An 18,928-nucleotide genomic window follows, 5' to 3' on the forward strand; every position below is an offset into this window, starting at 1 on the left:
AAATTGCATAAGTTATAAGGATAGTAACGTTTATCCGCGTTTCTATGTGCATTGAATGTTTGATGAATAACGTAACTATGTTATACTTTGCATTGTGCCCATCTTCAAACCAAACGGACTATAACTTTAGTCTCAAGTACCTTTTATCCGCAATCTGTTTTTGCAGTTTAGAATATGACAAAAAGACAGGCAAACATAACTTTAACTGCGCAATTACTACAGCAATGTTACTTTGAACTTTTCTGGACTGCAGCAATTCTGAACCAGACTTTGCCAGTGCCTGGAACGAGGTCTGCAACTGTTTATCTAAGTTTATCACTTGATTCTAGAAAAAATATCTGCATAACAATACAAGTTGCGAAGACGTTATTTCACTAATTACATTTAAATTTTTGGACTGCGATTTTACTTCCAGCAGTTCTGTGACCGATTCAATGAAGCCCTGATAATAGACATTGCACAGTCTTTCAATGTCTTTGTCATGGTGTTTGATCCTCTCTTCCAGTTTCCTTTTAAAGTCCAGGTGTTCATTGTTATCAAAAATCGTTCTTAAAACAAATTATATATTATTAGAATGTTGTAGATATTTCAAACACTTTCAGGTTAAAGTATTATGAATTACGTGAGAAACTGAAGTAACGGAGGGTTTCCCAGAAAGATGATTCAATGTTAAATAATGCAGGAACGATTTGTTGTGAAGAAAAAATATTCCGAAATTAGATTTACTACGTTAAAAGAAACCCAGAATAGCCCTGAATAATTACAATGGAAAAAAGGCATAAATGAAAAAATGAGGCTTAAATCATAACGGTACAAGTAAGCCTCCATACTTACCTAAATGTTGGACCCCAATAATCATCTACACCTTCAATTTCCTGAAGATACAACTCATATGGGCTGTTTTCTTTTGATTCCTTAAGGGAGAGTTCCATTTTGTGACAGACAATTACAAAGTCAATATAAAGCAGCTGAGAAAAGAAATAAATATTCAGTACTTGATGAAGTGAATTTCTTGCATACTGAATCATTAATATAAGTTAATTTGGTTGTGGGCATCCACAGAAGGGAATGAGACATAATTTATAGCTCTCCAGAACCAGGATCCTAAGTTTTCTTGCTTGTATTGTTTGTTTATTTCAGAGATAACATTTAAAGAAGTATTTTGACATGCCATTCTTACTCCTAAAAATTGTAGTTTAACTTTTAAGGAGACCCCCAGAAAATGCTATGTTGAATGATCATGATTAGGAAAAAACAGTTCATTTAAATGTATATCTTGAAATACTTAAATTTTGAGACCCACAGTGTTGAAAACTTTTCGATAAATATAATTATCAGACATTTATTGAAATACCTTCACCTAAATTGAAATTAATTTTGATTAATAAAGGCAGTATGTTTTCATTTTTGTGTACCTAAGGCAGATTTTTACTTGTTCCTAATGGCGGATATGCAGGTGAGTGAATCCACGTTTTCTTCATAGAAAGTTGGATGACAAAGATTTTCGTGCGTTTTTTTATTTTAAAATTGTTCTAGCATTGCATATAAAAATAGTCTCTTGAATTTTGTGAGACGTGTCATAAACATTCAATAAAGGGAAAAACAACCTTGCTGTGTGTGCTTTGTCACTATTACTTGCCTCTTTAGTTAAAAATACATAATACAGATTAAAATTATTTCACTAATATAACATTTAATTACACCTAAATTAGAGTGGCTGTCAAAGGCGTCGGATTTGAATTCTATAGACTTAAACATTAAACTACCTTAATAGCTTTTTGGGAAATGTGGGAAAAAAATTGTCAATGAAATAGATAGTCTCATATTATTGTAATGGATTTCAGAACAGCAAACTGAGGAACAACCCAGGAAGCAATTTATTATACTGTTAAATAGCACTGCTTCAAAAAGGTTTACAATAGAGAGGAACTTGCTTAATGAAATCAGTATAACAATTCTATCAAGAGAGTGTAGAAAAAGCTAAAAGAATGTTTACAAATTGTAGCTTTCTTGAATGTTAAAATAATGCCCATGGACATACTATAACTAAAAGGGCAATATGGTTTATGTTATTGTTGACCTTGTTAAAGCTCAAGGCTTAGATAAAGAGCAAGCTTGATTTATTAGTGGGGTATTGTAACTATGATGTTTTAAAGAAATTTGGTCATATTTCAATTCTAATGCTGACAAAGATAGTGGAATTTCCATTACATAAAACAACCCTTAACTAAGGATAACAGGCACCACAATTTAGCTATGTGGAGTGTATTACAAAAAAAAGAGGACATTAAATATGACTCACTGGTCCATATAAAGAGGACCCTTTATGTGGACTTTAGATTTTATCTAAGAATGATGTAAGATGGAAGGATGCCTAGTAGTTAAGGATAAACATAGGATTTTTCATAAAATGCTAAAGATCTTTGACTGCAGTAACCAAGAGAATGGCAGTCTTAACTGACGATTTCGATCAAAAATTAGGGGAATACTTCCACAAACTAAAAGCCTAAGATTCTCTATAGCAGTGATAGCATAACCTAACTCTGTATATCTAAAACTTACACAAATATCACTTCATACACTAGACACAAGACATGCACATTGCCTAGAAGTATGAGAGACTGAAAATGTTAATAATCATAATATCAGCACTAACAATAACAATAATTAATATTAATAATAATTTCTCAATCACAATAATAAAAATAAATAATCAAAAATCAGAATCCTTCTCACAGCTGATCGTAAAGTTGGCAACAGGGCCATTATTGAAACATTTTCAATTGCGCAATTTCTCTGAATTATTTCTCTAAATTTGAATCAAAATATACTATATACTATTGTTTCTCTCAAAATGTATAGAAAACATTTTTTTAGTCTCAGTTAAAATAAAAGTGAAGTAAATCACTATAAAGCAGATTAGGCATTTTAATTCATTGGTGTGTAAAGTATACAAAAGTTTTGGCAGAAAATGCCCAATTTTGTCCATAAGAGTAATCCTTATATCCATAAATACCTTTGATCAGTTTCTTATACACTGGAGGGGCTATTCTCTAAGACAACAAGGCAACGGTGCATTTTCTCTAACCACAAGTTATCTTTAGTTCTGTTTGTGGACGGCTGATTTAGTCGATATCTGTTTCTCTAGCAAACTTTTCCTTCCATTTCTGTATAAACTTGACTGTAACCATTAGATTTGGTTTATTATCTGCTTTTCGACTAATTCTAAATCTGTGAACGTTCCTTCGCCATATCATCAAGAATAATGATATGAAATATCCAAGATGTCCATTAAACATATCGTAAAAATTCAAGAAGTTATTCCTTGAAGTATTCTAAAAATCTTTTGTCCTTTTATTATTTTCAAAAAATCTTCTTCATTCCGAAGATACAGGGCGAAACAAATTTTCGACAATAGCAACACGTTATTACTAAATATTACATGTAGAAATCTAGATACAAACCCTGATTTTTTACTAATGAAGCGAATTCCTCAAGAAATGGATTGGTCAAGGTGGACTTTACACTGACTACTTCACCTAATGTAATCATTTTCAATAGTTCTTCTGGATTAAGAGCTTTTACATGTAATATTTGGTAATAAAATATTGCTATTGTCGAAAATTTTTCTCGCCTTGCATCTTCGGAACAATGAGGTTTTTCAAAAATCTTCAAAGGACCAATACCCTTAGAATAGGGAAGAATTCCCCGAATTTTTACTGTATGTTTAATGTATACCCTATATAAAAAAATGCTTTAAATAGTGTGTAATTAAAACATATTGAGGCAGATCATCAGCAATATATTCGTCAAAGAAAAATAATAATAATAACGAATCCTAATTCGAACGATACAATGGTAAGATTGGAAGCTGGACAAAGGGATTGTGCGCGTATGAAATGAAATTCAGAAAGGGTCAATTTTAGGTATGAGACACTTTATTATAAACTGGCTTTAAAATTTATTGGAAGTTTCAAAATGGCGAAAAAATTAGGGGGTTGTATTTAAAATAATCAAGTTAATATCTACTTCCGGTAAAACCGGAAATGCCGCCATTATGAAGTAATTCATTTGCGTTCATCAAAATTATCGATTGCAGCTTGAAACCAAATTTACAGTTAAATTGAGCATTGATATCCAACTCTTTTTTAACGGCTTAATTTTAGCGACCTTCTACCTTCAACGAATGGTGTAATTCTCTAACGTTTTAGAAAGAGAACACGAAGTAAAATAACAAAGTAATAAATAACAAAATTTACTATAAAACCAGAGCCAAAACATCATTTGACACTACATGAAAATAATATGAATGCAGCGTTGCCGCTTTGATCTGGCCACGTGTCTTAATAATTAAAGCCGTGCAGCTTACACTTCGAATTTTTTGTCGAGAGTGTCAAAGTCAAAAGCGTATGAAAAAAAGTTGTTTACAACACATTCCGAAATACAAAATGTTAACGTGGATAAATATTCATAGGAACATGTATGTATGTGTGAATGTCCAGTGATTAAGGTGTTAAGCTCTTGAAAGAGTGTTAATCGAACGCCCTGCCAAAAATTTTATGTTCCTTCTCGCCAAATACATCTAAGTTTTGGGTAAGTTCTCATAAGAGAGGCTTTAGTGCACCTAGGGAGGACTCGTTCATTTAGCTATTGCTAATTAAATTCAGGGCATGCAAATATTAGCATTGCAGATCAATTTGCGTATTCGTTACCTATGGATTCAGATGTGGGGACAGACACAAGTGATCCCAACAACTCAGATGGAGTGTTAGAGAACAAGGTCAAACTTTCCACAATATATTATGGAGTATACATTCCAAGCGAGACAAACAACAGAGAGTATAATGTCTTTGACGATAAAGAATCTGTTTTGAAATTGGCAAAAAAACACAAGAAGGCCCGCTTTAAATCTTTCCAATTCTACCATGAAGCTGTAGATTTTTCCATCAATGGATGTGAGATACCTCTAGTTGATGGTGGTGATTTGGAAAAAAAGGATGTAGTTCCCACATCTGTTGGTGAGAAGGCAAGCCCCTTTAGAACACCCAGACCACAGGACTTAACAGACTTTAGAAACAAGATTGAAACTGGCAATTTGAACTATGTAAAAGAGATCATTGACTTAAATCCACGGTATTTAGTAAGCAGTGGAGATACTCCGTCAATCTTACAGGTAAATATTTGACATTCCATAATTTTAAACAGAGCCTGAGATGGTTATTGTGTAGGAAGGAGCTAGACTAAATGCTATACATGTAGCGGCAAAAATGAAAAATGCAGATATATGTGAATATATTCTCCAAACCATTAGTAATCCAGAATTTATAAAAAAACTTTATGGAGATGACAGTCAAAGAAATGCAGAGCAAAGGTGCAAGATGTTGCTTGATCTCTATCTAAATACTCCAAATAAGGGCTTCAATGATACACCCCTGCATATTGCAGCTAAATGGGGTGCAGACCAAGTTGTAGAGGTTTTGTTGGCATTTCCTGAATGTGACAAAACCAAAAGGAACAAACATAATAAATTGGCAGAACACGTAAGTGTAAAGTTATATTTCATAATATAAACATCAAAGAGGATACTTACCTGTTCCCATCTCATTTATATGATACCTTCTACTATTTTTTTCTTTGTTATCACTTACCTATGTGATTGATTCCTTTATCTCTGGCACTATATGAATTTATCTGGGATCAGATATATGTATACAGTGAGGACCAAAAATCTTTCATAAATTCATTTAAAGTTTAGGGGTTGGTTTTTTAGAAAAACATTGGGATCCATCGCTTTTTATTACTTAATGTGGTTTTTTAAATAGTAATTTCATGTATATAGGGCAACCCAAAAACCAAGTATGACCACTAAGCTTGTTTTTTCAAATTATAACACCTATTTTTTATTTCATATTTGGATTCTAAGTGAAATTCTACTTATGTTTCATATAACTTGTCCTATACCAAACCTTAACAGTTCTTCAGATATTTATGAAACAAAACAGTACAAACCACAGTACACACCACCAAATGACTTTTTATCCTCATTGTATATTAGTCAAAAACTCCTTCCTCATATAAAATCTTACATTACTTATTATGTAAATACCTATGAAAGAAAGATGCAGAAACAGAAATTATTGATTTTTACGTTTTATTCAGAGGTTTCAATGATTATGGTGTACTCTCTTTTGAATCAATTCAACATTTTAGAGTAAAACTCATCAAAACATGAATACAATTCGCCAAACTGATATGACATTTTTTCACCATTAAATATTTTAATATTGTTTGCTACAATCTCTTTGTTCTTGTAGTTATACATATTTTCATCTTTCTAGAATCAATAGTTTTATTAGTGATATTTAGGTACAACAAAATTTGAAATATATTTTTTTCCTGTCTGAAAAAACTTCGAATTTTGCCAGTCTTAAAAGGCATTTTAATGTAGTATCAAAATACATATTCTTTACAATTTAACTGGTCACGTAAGTCACGAAAATCGCTCTTAAACGTGTTTTGCATATCAGTCAAAATACAGAAAGGAGATAACTGGAAAATATTTTATGGCTTACTAGTACTGAATAGCAAATAGTAAACGATTTGATCATTTTAGGTTATCTGCGAAAGAAGTGATCCCAAAACATCTGCTGCAACTAAGAAAAAAATTCAACAATTATTAAGCGATAGCTATTATGTTCCCCTGTTAAGAACTGAAGATAATACTTTACCTGCTTCAATTGGAGAACCATTTTCGCCAACTAGTCCTCCTGTAAATAAATTTTAGAACTGTAAATAAGTTAGGACTTTATGAATATTTTATTTCTAGGTTTTTAACAACGATCCGTTAAGTCCTCGCTTAGAAATTCATGCTTATGCAGGTCCAATGGATAAAAAAGGCGCTGAAAATTTCCGAAGGGTTTGGAAAACACCTCCAAGGTCCCTCAATTTGAATTCCCCAGATGGAAAAAAGGCATTTTCAGATAGCTTGTCTTCTCTGAGATTGAAAGACCCAGAAAAAGGTTTAGAACGAATAGGTAGTCAACTGGCAAACAGTTACAACACTTGTTGGAAAGAATACTGGGAATTTCTTGACTCTTTCATTGATATATCGTCGGAAGAAGGCTTAAGTTTGCTTGAAAATCATTTGAAAAATAAGGAGAAACATTTACAAGAGCCATTTGAGGTTTTTTCACCGTTGATGAACAACCAAGAAACCGTGGTAAGCCCCATAACCAGGCTTTGCAATGCGTTTTCAGCCTGTACGTTACAAGACTCAAGTTCGGGCATCCTTAATGGCTGCGTTCATTCCACTGACTCATGGTCAAGTTGCCGTCCACTGATTTATGTTGACAAAGCTTGTCAGGTATGCCTACGCAGGACTTCATGAGGTTTTACAGTTTATTATTGGGGTACTACAAGTATTTTAATGTAGTAAATGGTGTAGTGCATAGGATAAAACGGGTGTTAGTTAAAATGGTAGCGTCGCTTTTCGCCAGAATAAATCCTACATACAGAGTGTTCTGAGTTAACCAGCAGTTTCCATGCTCTAAAATACTAACATCAACTAGCCATGACTAACCTTAACCATGTAACTAAAGAAATAGAATTCTTCCATAACATGGATATTTGGATTGAGTTAAGGACTTAAGGACCCATAATTTCTGAATTAGTAAATAAACTATGTAACAATTGAAATGTTACAAACGAAATTTAAGGTAAACGTTAGAACTAGATTTGTCTGAGGTAGTCGATTTTCAAAAACCAAAATAACACACTCAAATAGGTGCTTTCTTGGACCATAGTACAGAAATATTTGAACGCAGTTCATTTAAATTATTTGCAAGCAATTATTGATGTCATTTTATTCTTCATTTTGCTTGGAAACTTTTGTGTCTTTTGGGTTATTTTTACTGCAATGCGCCAATTTGAAATAGTCGTGATTCGAAATGTTTGCTACATATGTTCTTTACTTGAGTTGCATACATGGCTTAAGTGTAAGTTCTAAACCTTAAACCAAAAATATAAAATTGGTATCTGTTAATTCTACAAGTAAAATCTGGGATTTATAATTTTGCACCTTGATATGAGACACCTTAATAATATAAGATGATTTATTAGCAAGTATGTAATCTGTAGTTGTAAATATGTAAAAAACTTATATTTGGAGAGGTGTGCACGATGGTAAGACAATGAGTGTATCATATTTTTTAGTTGTAGTTGTTTGTTTTGATTTACAAAGAAAGCTCAAGATAAACGCATTGTTTCTTATTCACAAAGGGAAATACTGAACTTGGCTTCTTTTTGTGCGATACATTTTTGAAGCGACCAGTCGAGCATGTTGTGCATCTCCGACTATTCGCAATGGTAGTTTTTAAATCTATACGTTTTTAGGTATTTGCAAATCGTATTATAAGCAGTATTTTAACCATGCTGCATTGTAATGACCGGGAGTACGAGAACACACTCAAGGTTTTGGAAACCGATGCCAAACTACTTGAATTGCTTATTGACAGTTACATGACAGATGAAAGATTCGCTGAAGGGGTGAATTTCCAAAAAGTGCACTCCAGGTATTTTATATATTAATTATTCAGTTACTGCTAAGTTGAAAAAATCTAATATCCATCAACTATTATTTAAAGAGGGACATCTTTTGGCATGGGGTTCAAATACATCATTGTCAGCATATCCTTCCATCATTATCATACCAGAAATTTCAAATTGCGAAAGGGGTGGGGTGTTATCTTCTTTAAAAGATCTCTTCATTATACAGTATTGTTCACCAAGAGCGCGTCGGACGATTACGACCTTATTTATAGTTTTTTTTCGAAAATTTTTTACAGTTATATGTATGACTTTATAAGATACATTTTTAAAATATTTTCATTTATACAGGGTCTATAAAAAAAAGATACTACATTTTTTTTATGGAACGCCCTGTATATTGCATTTTTGGATTCTACGTTCACAAGGTCAATTTTTCCATATGGAAACCCCTTATTTATTTATTATTTTTTAATACTGTGCAACATTTTAAGTATTTCTTATGTAGCAAGCCTTGAACCTATTTTCCATTTTTTTTCAAGAAAATAACTAATCTAAGACGAATCGATTTTGATTAGGAACTCAAATATGTAAAAATAAATAGGGTGTTATCGTTTCAAAAATTGCGAGTTTCTTTCGTGGTAACTTTATGCCCCATCCTGTATATTTAATTGTCATTTCAATTTGTAACTTCAGCACAACTCTGCATGTCTCTATTAAAACATTTTTTTTCATTCCTACAGAGTTGTGAGATATTTGTTGTAAACTTTATCACGAGACATCCTGTATAGGAAAAATTAGGAGAGGGGTTAAAATTCATCACTTATTCAATTACTAAACATATAAACATTAAAGTTTTATCCCTTTAATTGTTGAAATCATCTTAGAAAATGCCTTTAAATTATTGTAGAATAGCACATCTAGTAGCATTGAAGTTAAGAGAGAACTACAAAGACTGTGATGATGGTTTTCTAGTGAATAAGCTGGAAACAATTCTTGAAAGCCTTGTAAAAAAATCAGACTATTTTTCGTCTGATGATGAGGGTCCTAACTACAAAGATTCTTTGAATAAACCCACCATGTATAGAAAACAGGCAAGTTTTTTGCTGCAAATTAGTTTACTAGCTTAAATTACGTCATCTTTTTGGAATGCAGGTGGCTTGTCTATTGTCGAGATTAAAGGACTACGCCATTTTAGAACAAAACTCGACAAACAGCAACGATTTGAACTCTAATCCTTGGCAGTGGTTGGCGGTCTGTAACTGCGTGTTCCACCGACGAAAACCAAAGAGAAATAACCTTTCTAGAAATAGCAGTTTCAAGAACTATCCCATTAGTAAAAAGTAAGCTCGAATTCAATTGTTCATTGCACACGGTTAGTACCGATCAATCACATTTCAGCAGCCAATCAAGAAAGTTCAATCTCCAAAACGTCTCAAAAAAGCTGTGTTTTGGGGAAGATCTTAAAATTGGAGACCATGTAGATGGTGCCAGTAGAGATTCGAGTTTCAACTTGAGTAGTGACAGTTCGAAATCTGATTCAGAGGATGATTTTTACACTCCTGTGGGTTCGCCCAGTGAATTTCGTAGTTTAACAAACTCTGATTCTGAGGATCAGTATAGCGACGCCGAACTTCCGAAAGTTGAGGTTTTTTTAGTAGGGTAAGTAAAAAGAAATCACTATAATTTGACGTCTTATCAACAGGTAAATTAGTTAATGAAAATCATTTATATGTTAGAAGGTGCTTTCTTGACATCATAGATGACTTGAGATAGCTTTTGATATCGTAATTTTGATAAGGATTTGAAAATAGATTAGTAGACAGATATTTGATGACCCAAAAGAGGAATTCGTTAATAACGTCATGATCGTTATCTTATGAGTGGTCAGTTGTGTAGGTAGACTCAAAGATACCTACATTTACCAAACTATAGAATCCTATATGTAATGAAAAAGAGCTTTGCCAATATGCCACTTTTAAGCTGTCGGTTACAATGGTCACTATAATACGTTATTTCAAAAGCGCAACCTATCCATACAAAGCTGGCGGCGCCTTGGCGTTTGTACATTCAAATTCTGGAGTGAAAATTAAAAAATTTAAATTTAAAATATATTATATTTAATATAATATTTCTTAAAGATTCAACTTCAATTCAAATTAGTTTCTAATGCAATTTCTGCAATTTACACAATTTAGAAGTACAGTTCATGTCGTCTAATCGGACAGTTGCTGTTCCAGCCATGCTATTTGCAATTATTCGAAAATTTTGTTCAATTTTACAAGCTTCTGTGATCAGCCGTGAGGAATATTCCTAGATATGCCAGAATAAACGAAAGTATCATAGTTTTTTGAGACGCCAAAGATCGTGGAGAGATCTTCAATGCTGTGGATAGTTATATCTAGAAGCAACACGAAATACGATACTTTCGTATGTTGGCATGGCTTTGGAATTCAGTAGAAAACCTTATGCTTAGTCAAATATAAGTCAAGGCAAGAGCTGCAAAAAACAAAACGATCTGAAAGTTTCATACCTTGTATGTTTGTTAATAATTAACGAATGTTATTTTTTACTAATGGCTTATTGCAAAGTCGTTATATTTCGCGATGCTTTACCACCCCCTGAAGGAACACGGATTAAAACTGAAACTTCCCGTATATGTATAGTTATTTTTTAATTGTATCAGTAGGTGAAAGGACCAGCTTAGTTACAAAAAATTAAAACCGTGTGAGGAGCTAACCTAATTTTGAGTGAAGGTTGCGTCCATTTAACTGCCTTTGCATCTCTAAGTTTCAGTTCAATTTATGGAGTCATGTAGAACCGGTAGTAAAATTTTTTTTTTTTTTTTAAGTACGTATCCGACGAAAACTGACCAGGCAGTATTCAATGCCTTGCGTTATGCGAACTGTGATATAGACGTGGCAAAATATCCTCAGGTGTATAAATGGCACCATTTGATTAGTTTATTCAAGGAGACTGAAAGGAAGGCGTAAGTTGTATGTTACTTTCTATTATGAGAATCATCACAAGAAATCTTGTTTTCCAGTTGGCCTAATTCTTTCTCTAAACTCCTTACCCCTGAGTCAGGTACTCCTGAGAAAAGCTCAAATTCAAAACGACCTTGGTTGAGAATTACTGGAGCCAGTTCACCTAAAGCGAAAATGAACTTCACTCATCAGTAAGGAAGACATTAGTTTGGTTATGAAAAACTTTTGAATTCTTACTAAATTTCCTTCTAAAAAGTGGGCGGCGGTTAGTGTTTAAAACTAAACCAACATTTTTTTTAAAGAAGACCTTTGAACACTGACCCCGAAATCATACAAGATTTTGTTAGTTGAATGTTGTTTTATGTTGTATCCAGAATTTTATTAATCACATTTTACAAAGTGTAAATTTGTTGAATGTTGTTTATAAATTTATTTTGAATAATGCACTGACGAAGGGTGATGCTCTAAGCACAGGAGCTCTAAGCGTTAAAGACGAGGCTTATACTGAAGTTGTAAGCGATCAATTCGTAGTTTTAATATTATCATTTGTGTTTTTTTTAAGTAAGATTTTTTACCAAATATTACGACATGCAATGTGCTTTGAGAAATTTCCTATTAATATGAAAAGTTGAGTTCTTAACAGATATACTGAGTAAATTAAATTGGGGTTTTTGGATTTAGAAAAAACCAAATAGAAAATCTCGTAAACAGACAGAAACCGATAGCCGGTCAAGTCGTACACATACACGAAAATATTTTACTAATAACAAATTCGATGTGGTACGTAGTCCCATAAAAATATCCGCTTTCTAAATCCTCCCTCGTTCGGGTCAAAAAAGTGGTTTGCGAGAATAAGGTGAAAAAATCTTGGCCTAACTATGAGAAATTACAGAAAATAGTTTTCCATTTTTTCAATCACGCAACTGTACAGTGTCCTATTTTCGTTGTAATCGTGCGATATCTAGGTTATTGGCAAAGATAGCAAAATTAAAAATGTAAAAAACGGTGTTGGATAGAGATTTTTGTGTAGATTCCAGTGGCGTATTTAGATTTTGTTTATAATTCATAGTTTTGCTTTTTTTAGTTCTAAGTTTCTGAACGCTTATATCTTGACAGGCTTGTCTTATTCTGGCACAAAGTTCATCTCGATTTCTGGGACTTGTTTTATAAACTTTATTTTTTTACCATTCCCCATATATAAAAATCGAGAGGTGTAATATCGGGGAACCTTAGAGACAACGGCTCAAAAGGACTATTTCTTCCTATCCAGCGCATGGGAAATTTTTGATTTAACCACTGACGAACAATCCTTACATTGCGAATGGATGCATCATCAAGCTGCAAATACATATCCAGTCGCACATTAAGAGAAAGATTTTCAATTGCATCCCAAAATTCCCCATCGAAGACGTTAACTAAACGATCAGCAGTCAATGATTGATTAAAGAAAAAAGGACCTATTCGATCTTCTAAAACCCCACATCAGACATTGACTTTCTGGGAATATTGGTCTTTACAATTTATAACCTAGTGAGGATTATCTGTGGCCCAGTATCTACTGTTTTAAAACGATATAACCCCACCCATTAGTGGTGAATGTAACCTCATCAGTAAACATAATCTTCTTCAGAAAATGTCCGTCATTTAAAAAATCAGCTTGGGCCCAATGACGATAGTCTAATCTTTGATTATCATCACCTTCTTTCAATGTATGTGAAAACTTCAGTTTATAGGGTTTGATCTTGTGACGAACAAAACATCTTCTGATGTTATCCTTGCTATTATTCAGTTGAGATGATAAATCTCGATGGCTCATGCATGGATTTGCTACATTTACGGCCAATATATCTTTATCCTCAAGATGTGAGTTTATTCAACGAGGTTGACCATTCCTATGGATTTTAATAATACTACCAGTTTCATTAAAAAGAACATTTACCGCGGCTGTTTTTCCATGAGTAATGCGAGCACGATGTGGATGTTTCAAGTTAAACTCTGCAGCTACTTCTCTGCTACTACGAGCATGATCACTAAACAACCGGATTATTTCAAAATTTTCCCTTAAAGTCAAAGGCATTTTGAACTCCGTGTTCGCTAATTAGAACTTACCGCAATAAATTCAAAGTTTAATCTGATTGATATTTAACACTTGTTTCAAATTATTACTTTCCATGGAATTTCTTATTAGCAAGTTAAAAAATTAACTCGTAATAATTTTGTGTGAGACCAAAACGATGAAAAAATTTAAAAAGCGAACTTTGTCACGACATTCGGTATATGGGGTTAAAATATATTCTTGAACAACTTTTTCTAATAATTTCTTTCGATATCTCTAACGCGAAGCAAAATATCGAGAATTACCCTTGTTAGTGAATTTGTAGCAGGCAGAATTTACGGGTCAGATATCAGTTGAGTATCTTAAAAGATGCGACTCATCAACCTATACGACTGTGCAAAAATTCAAATAACGAAAATATGGGGATGTTTCCATCTTAAATACGACACACTCTATACAGGGTGTCCCAGAAATAAGTGCCATAATTTGCATCTTTAATAGAACTCGTAAAAAAAGCAGCATTTTTTGCGTAAGATGTATACTTTTTCAGTTCAATTCATTAAAAGATTTATTACAATTCCTTTACCCACCTATGGCATCTAAAATTGTTTATCCTATTTCGGATCCTTCGCATAGATATCTCCCAGGATTATTTTCAACACTCCAAAATTCCTTTTCAACATTTGCAAAACGATTAGGTCGATGTCTGTCGTGACCTTGATATGCACCTGCACAAGTTCCACTATTTCGAAGTCCTTGAATAACACGAACAAACGTGCGCCTATTAGGTGTAGGACGATCCGGGAAACGCTTTGTATAAACCCTTCGAGTCCGATTAGAATTTCCACGGGCTTCCCCATAAGCTAACACCGTATCAGTCTATTGATTATTTGTAAAACGCGACATTTCACACGAAAATTTCTCAATACTTTCAAACGCGAACACAATAACAGAAAGGGCACGTATCAATCGTAAACAATAAAGCCTTCCGGTGCACCGAGCTTGACTCACGGTTAGTAAAAAAACTTTACGATAAGAAAACATCAACAAAATATCCAGTGTTTATTTGGATTTTTTTTTAAATCCATAAACGGTGCCATAGATTGGTTTTAATAGGTAGAAATACCGGAAGTAAAGGTGACTTTAAAACAAAACTTATTTGATAAAAGTTGTTACTATTGATGAAATTATGGCACTTATTTCGGGGAAACCCTATATACGAATACCTATCATGATAAAAAAAGATTAAGAGACAAATTTGGAAATGTATTAAAATCAAATGACGTTCAAGGTGTTCGCTAGCGTTGTTTTCAACATTTACACTACCTTGCTACGCTTATTTTAACCATTTGAATAAAAAGAAAAAACATTGTCAATAAACATGTATGACCTCGTACTTCGGGAATAAATCATTTTTCCTAAAATCGACAAAGGACAAAAAATTCTTAAAATTACTCGGAGACTAGCCCCCTAAATTTTTTCCGAATATTTAGGAAACACCATGTATATTTAATGACTGAGTTGCAAATTGGAAATAATTTTGTTCATCTCGTATGTTGCATATATTAATTTTTAATTGCATTCCCAAAATGACCGTTAAATTGCAAAATTGGATGATGTACGAATACTTTTGTGACTAACTGTAGTTATTTTATTAAGGCTAGTATGTTTCGTCGCTAGTGATACATTTTGCCCTTCTGTCGGACAATTTGTGAATGACACTCCAGTAAAAGGTTCCTCCTTTTGCTGCGAACCATTCATCTAGTCATTTTTCCACATCGTCGTACGAACTAAAGCACTGCTCCAGAAGGGCGTGACCCATAGATGCAAACAAGTGATAATCGGAAGGAGCCAAGACGGGGGAGTGAACCGCATGGAGTAAATCCTCCCAGTTGAGTGTTTCCAACGTGCCACGAACCGGTTTTGTTGTATGTGAAGTAGCATTGTCGTGAAGAAAAATGACCTTGTGTTGCTTTTTGTGATATTCTGATCGTTTTTGCAGCAGAGAACGGTTAAAATGGAGCAATTGTTGTTTATAACGTTTGGTATTAACCGTTTCACCAGGCATTAACAACTCATAATAGACCACTCCTTTCTGGTCCTACCGCACACTAACCATCGTTTTCCTGCCAATACGATTCAGTCTTGCGGTTGATATGGACGATGCACTTGGATCTACTCATGATTTCTTATGCTTGAGATTTTAAAAGTTTTTTTCACTTTTCATCACCAAGGACGATGCGATGCAAAAACGATTTTCTTTTTTATTTTTAGAGCAAAATTTCACATGTGTTTTTACGCTTCTCCTTTTATCTCTCATTTAATTTATGTGGTACCTATCTACCGACCTTCTGAATATTTCCTATCTCTCATAGGCGATTGCAAACAGCTTGCCGACTAATACCCAATTGCTTTGCGAGTTGTTTTTGTTTTTGTGCATTGTCGTCGCCCAACAATGCTGGCAATTCTGCATGTTCGTAATTTTTTGGTGGTTTTCCGCATTCCTTATTTGCAATATTAAAAACGCCACTTCTGAAACGCCGAAACCACTGTTCACACGTATCTTGCGATAAAGCATGTTCACTATAACCCTCTTGAAGTAATCGATATGTTTCAATAGCAGTTTTCTTCAAATGAAAACAAAAAATTAACACTGTCCGCGAATGCTCTTTATTTGGCACAAAGTTTGACATATTGTACAGTATAACACTACTATGCAAACACTTTTTCGATATATCATAGAGGCGAAGCTATTGATAGCTAAAAAAGAAAATAATAAAAAAACAATATTTCTCCTATTTGTGGCGCTGATGCGCCATCGGTTATTCCAATTCGCATTTCATACTTTTATGCCTGGTAATTAATGATCTTTATAACTACCAGATGTGGAAAAAATTATAGTTATATACAATAAATCTTTAGTTGGATCTAAAGAAAGTGTGTCCATTAGATCCCCTGCCGTGTTTCAAAAATATTACATCTGCAATGTTATTATATCTAAATTTTTTACTTCAATAGTCCAAATATAACATATTCACTATACCTATCAAAATATGGACTATTGGAAAATAAACTTTAAATAAAGCTGACAGACATGGCAGCTTTGTTAACACCACTTTATAGAGCAGTCAACTTATTAAAATTTCATTTCAAATTGTAAAATCAGAAATGATATTAGAACAGAATTTCAGGACAAAATATATTAACAAAATTGATTTTTTGCTATTTCTAAGTCAGGCCAAGAAATTCTCACCTTGCCTTCTTCAGTTTATGAAATATTTATAACTGGTTGTGCCTAGACAGAATGTAAATAGCTCTATTTTCATATTTAATCTTAAAACGCTAATATAGTAATTTTCTTTAACAGTTGTTTTTATTGACATTAATGATCCATAATCAATGTTTATACTCATCATTTAATTGAAAAATTATCAATTCTTACATCTAATTCTTTGCTTTCTTCTTCAAGCAGCTTAAGCTTGTGACGGGCCTGTGTAAGCACTTCTTCAGTCCAGTCATCAGAACTATCACTTAAACTTTTTTCTTGAACTAGAATTTCATAAAATCTATTGTAAAATTAGAGAAGCAAATAGTATTGAACAAACCTGTCATCTCCTGATTATAGTTCTCAACAACATCTTCATTTAAGTTGAGATTCATATTCATCATATTTATTCTATTAAGATATGTCCCAAATTCATTTAAAAGATTTCTATAATCTCTGCTTAATTTTGTCACCTCCTGAGTTTTTGTATTATTTACATGTTTCAGTTCTTCAGACTCTTTTTTCAGGGAGTCACAAATTTTTTTCAAAGTAATACATTTCTGGTCACAATGATTTAAAATGCACTCCACAGGGATATTTTTTTCAATAACTCTTTGAACTTCAACAGGGGCTTCTTTAACTACCCTTAACTTCTCTCTCAATTTTTGATTTTCCTTTTTTAACCTATCAATTTTTTTCTCAAGGTGTTTCTTTCGTCTGTAAGAACTCTCTAATTTAGACTCTCTAATTTTCAATTCTTTTTTGAATTCACTAATTAACTTTAAGATTTGGTCTTCATTAGATCTGTTCTTTAAATCATAACAAATTTTGAGACTATTAAGAATGTTAATATGAGTTTTCTGAGGTAAGTTGTAAGATTGTAACAGTTGTTGAACATTCTTTAAGAAGTCATCTGTAAATTCTTCATTTTGCTGGTCCCTTTCTTCAATGTTCATTGCATTATTTGACATAATTTTTAATAAACATGAAAGCAAAGAGTGATCATGATTTTCAAAATATTCATGAAATATTTTTTTAAAATTCTCACATGGCTTTGGTATGCCAAGCAACTCTAAAATACTGACGAAGTTCTCCTTATCAAATCTACATTGTTCCTTGGGCAGACTATTAGTCTCCAGGAAGACTTTGGTGTTGGGAAATACATTGGATAAGTTTACTTCAGAGGTAAATAATGAAAAGGCAAAATTGCATCCAGAGTGTAGTAAATACTCTGCCACAATTAATTGAAGGGCTTGTTGAGGGAGAGAGCATGTATGAACGGTTTTTCTACTTAGTTGTTTACCCATTGGTGTATTTTGCAACATGTTTATCATTTGAAATTTCAGATATGTTTTCATGTCTTGCACTAGGCCCTTTTCATCAAACCATGATTTTAATATTTGTTGAAACTCTTGTGGGGAGAGTTCCTTTAAAGATTTTTCGCTTGTTTGGGGCACTGCAGGAATTACTTTCTCCATTTTATATTAAAAGTTTTCTAAATATCAATTTCTTACCGAACTGCAACACAGGTGTCCCGTGTTGTTATTTTGATTTTGAATTAGTATGACGTATGACGTTTAATTATCTGAGGTACGTCAGTGTTGCCAAAGTCACTTCATAATAGCATGGGGATATGTAACCAGAATTTCCATTAGACCGATATCTCATAAAAAAAGGTTTAAAGGCGGAAGAAGATTTTGAAGAAACGTGTTTCAGCTTGCTAACATTATGGTAATTGACATGAGGATATATTTATTCTGGAGATAATTTAAACATCTACATAGCTTTCAACAGTGATATTTGCAAATGTAGTAATTATATTTGCATAAACTTTAATAATTACTATTTACATTGTTTCTGGTTACCAACACCTGGCGAAAGTATCAGGAAAGGCGAAGGAACAAAACTCAAAAGGGAATAAAAGAGGAGTATAAATACCGAAATTCGAAGTGTAATGTCCTTTCTCACTCTACGGAAATAAAATGCGTTATATTCATGTGTCTTTAGATTCAGAACAGGTAGTTAACAAGGCAGTTGGTGGTTGCATATTACATTTTTTATATATTGTCTAGGGTT

General features: G+C 33.1%; 3 protein-coding genes across 8 annotated transcripts in view; 1 reads left to right on the forward strand and 2 right to left on the reverse strand.

Annotated features, from left to right (window-relative positions):
• Window positions 1-18,928, reverse strand: part of Sec15 (exocyst complex component Sec15) — a 48,239-nt gene that overhangs the window by 7,542 nt on the left and 21,769 nt on the right. Inside the window, exons 2-5 of one of the 2 annotated variants that reach the window (XM_066296579.1) lie at window positions 6,729-6,767; window positions 835-968; window positions 383-548; window positions 141-325 (exon numbers count right to left, since the gene is read on the reverse strand). In XM_066296579.1, coding sequence (XP_066152676.1) covers window positions 141-325; window positions 383-548; window positions 835-968; window positions 6,729-6,749 — 506 coding nt within the window. In that variant the 5' untranslated portion in view covers window positions 6,750-6,767. Of the gene's footprint in view, window positions 1-140; window positions 326-382; window positions 549-834; window positions 969-2,562; window positions 2,736-6,728; window positions 6,768-18,928 lie in introns of those variants that run through there. The other variant, XM_066296580.1, reaches the window with a different exon arrangement.
• Ankle2 (ankyrin repeat and LEM domain-containing protein 2) lies at window positions 4,353-12,073 on the forward strand. Of its 5 annotated transcripts, none has more exons than XM_066296575.1 (11): window positions 4,354-4,593; window positions 4,684-5,173; window positions 5,229-5,540; window positions 6,614-6,769; window positions 6,827-7,363; window positions 8,392-8,570; window positions 9,455-9,638; window positions 9,700-9,887; window positions 9,946-10,206; window positions 11,396-11,533; window positions 11,591-12,073. In XM_066296575.1, the coding sequence occupies exons 2-11, from the start codon at window positions 4,715-4,717 to the stop codon at window positions 11,724-11,726; spliced, it is 2,550 nt and encodes an 849-aa protein (XP_066152672.1). In that variant the 5' UTR covers window positions 4,354-4,593; window positions 4,684-4,714; the 3' UTR covers window positions 11,727-12,073. The 5 variants fall into 5 exon arrangements, with proteins under 5 accessions (XP_066152674.1, XP_066152672.1, XP_066152673.1 ...); XM_066296576.1 differs by having other exon boundaries at window positions 4,692-5,173; XM_066296577.1 differs by having other exon boundaries at window positions 4,353-5,173; window positions 9,949-10,206.
• On the reverse strand, window positions 16,235-18,551 carry LOC136346991 (cilia- and flagella-associated protein 57 C-like). The gene is made up of 2 exons (XM_066296591.1): window positions 17,193-18,551; window positions 16,235-17,136 (listed from the first exon to the last, which is right to left on the reverse strand). The coding sequence occupies exons 1-2, from the start codon at window positions 18,328-18,330 to the stop codon at window positions 17,000-17,002; spliced, it is 1,275 nt and encodes a 424-aa protein (XP_066152688.1). The 5' UTR covers window positions 18,331-18,551; the 3' UTR covers window positions 16,235-16,999.

Source organism: Euwallacea fornicatus, chromosome 25, assembly GCF_040115645.1.
Source record: "Euwallacea fornicatus isolate EFF26 chromosome 25, ASM4011564v1, whole genome shotgun sequence".
Lineage (NCBI taxonomy): Eukaryota > Metazoa > Arthropoda > Insecta > Coleoptera > Curculionidae > Euwallacea > Euwallacea fornicatus.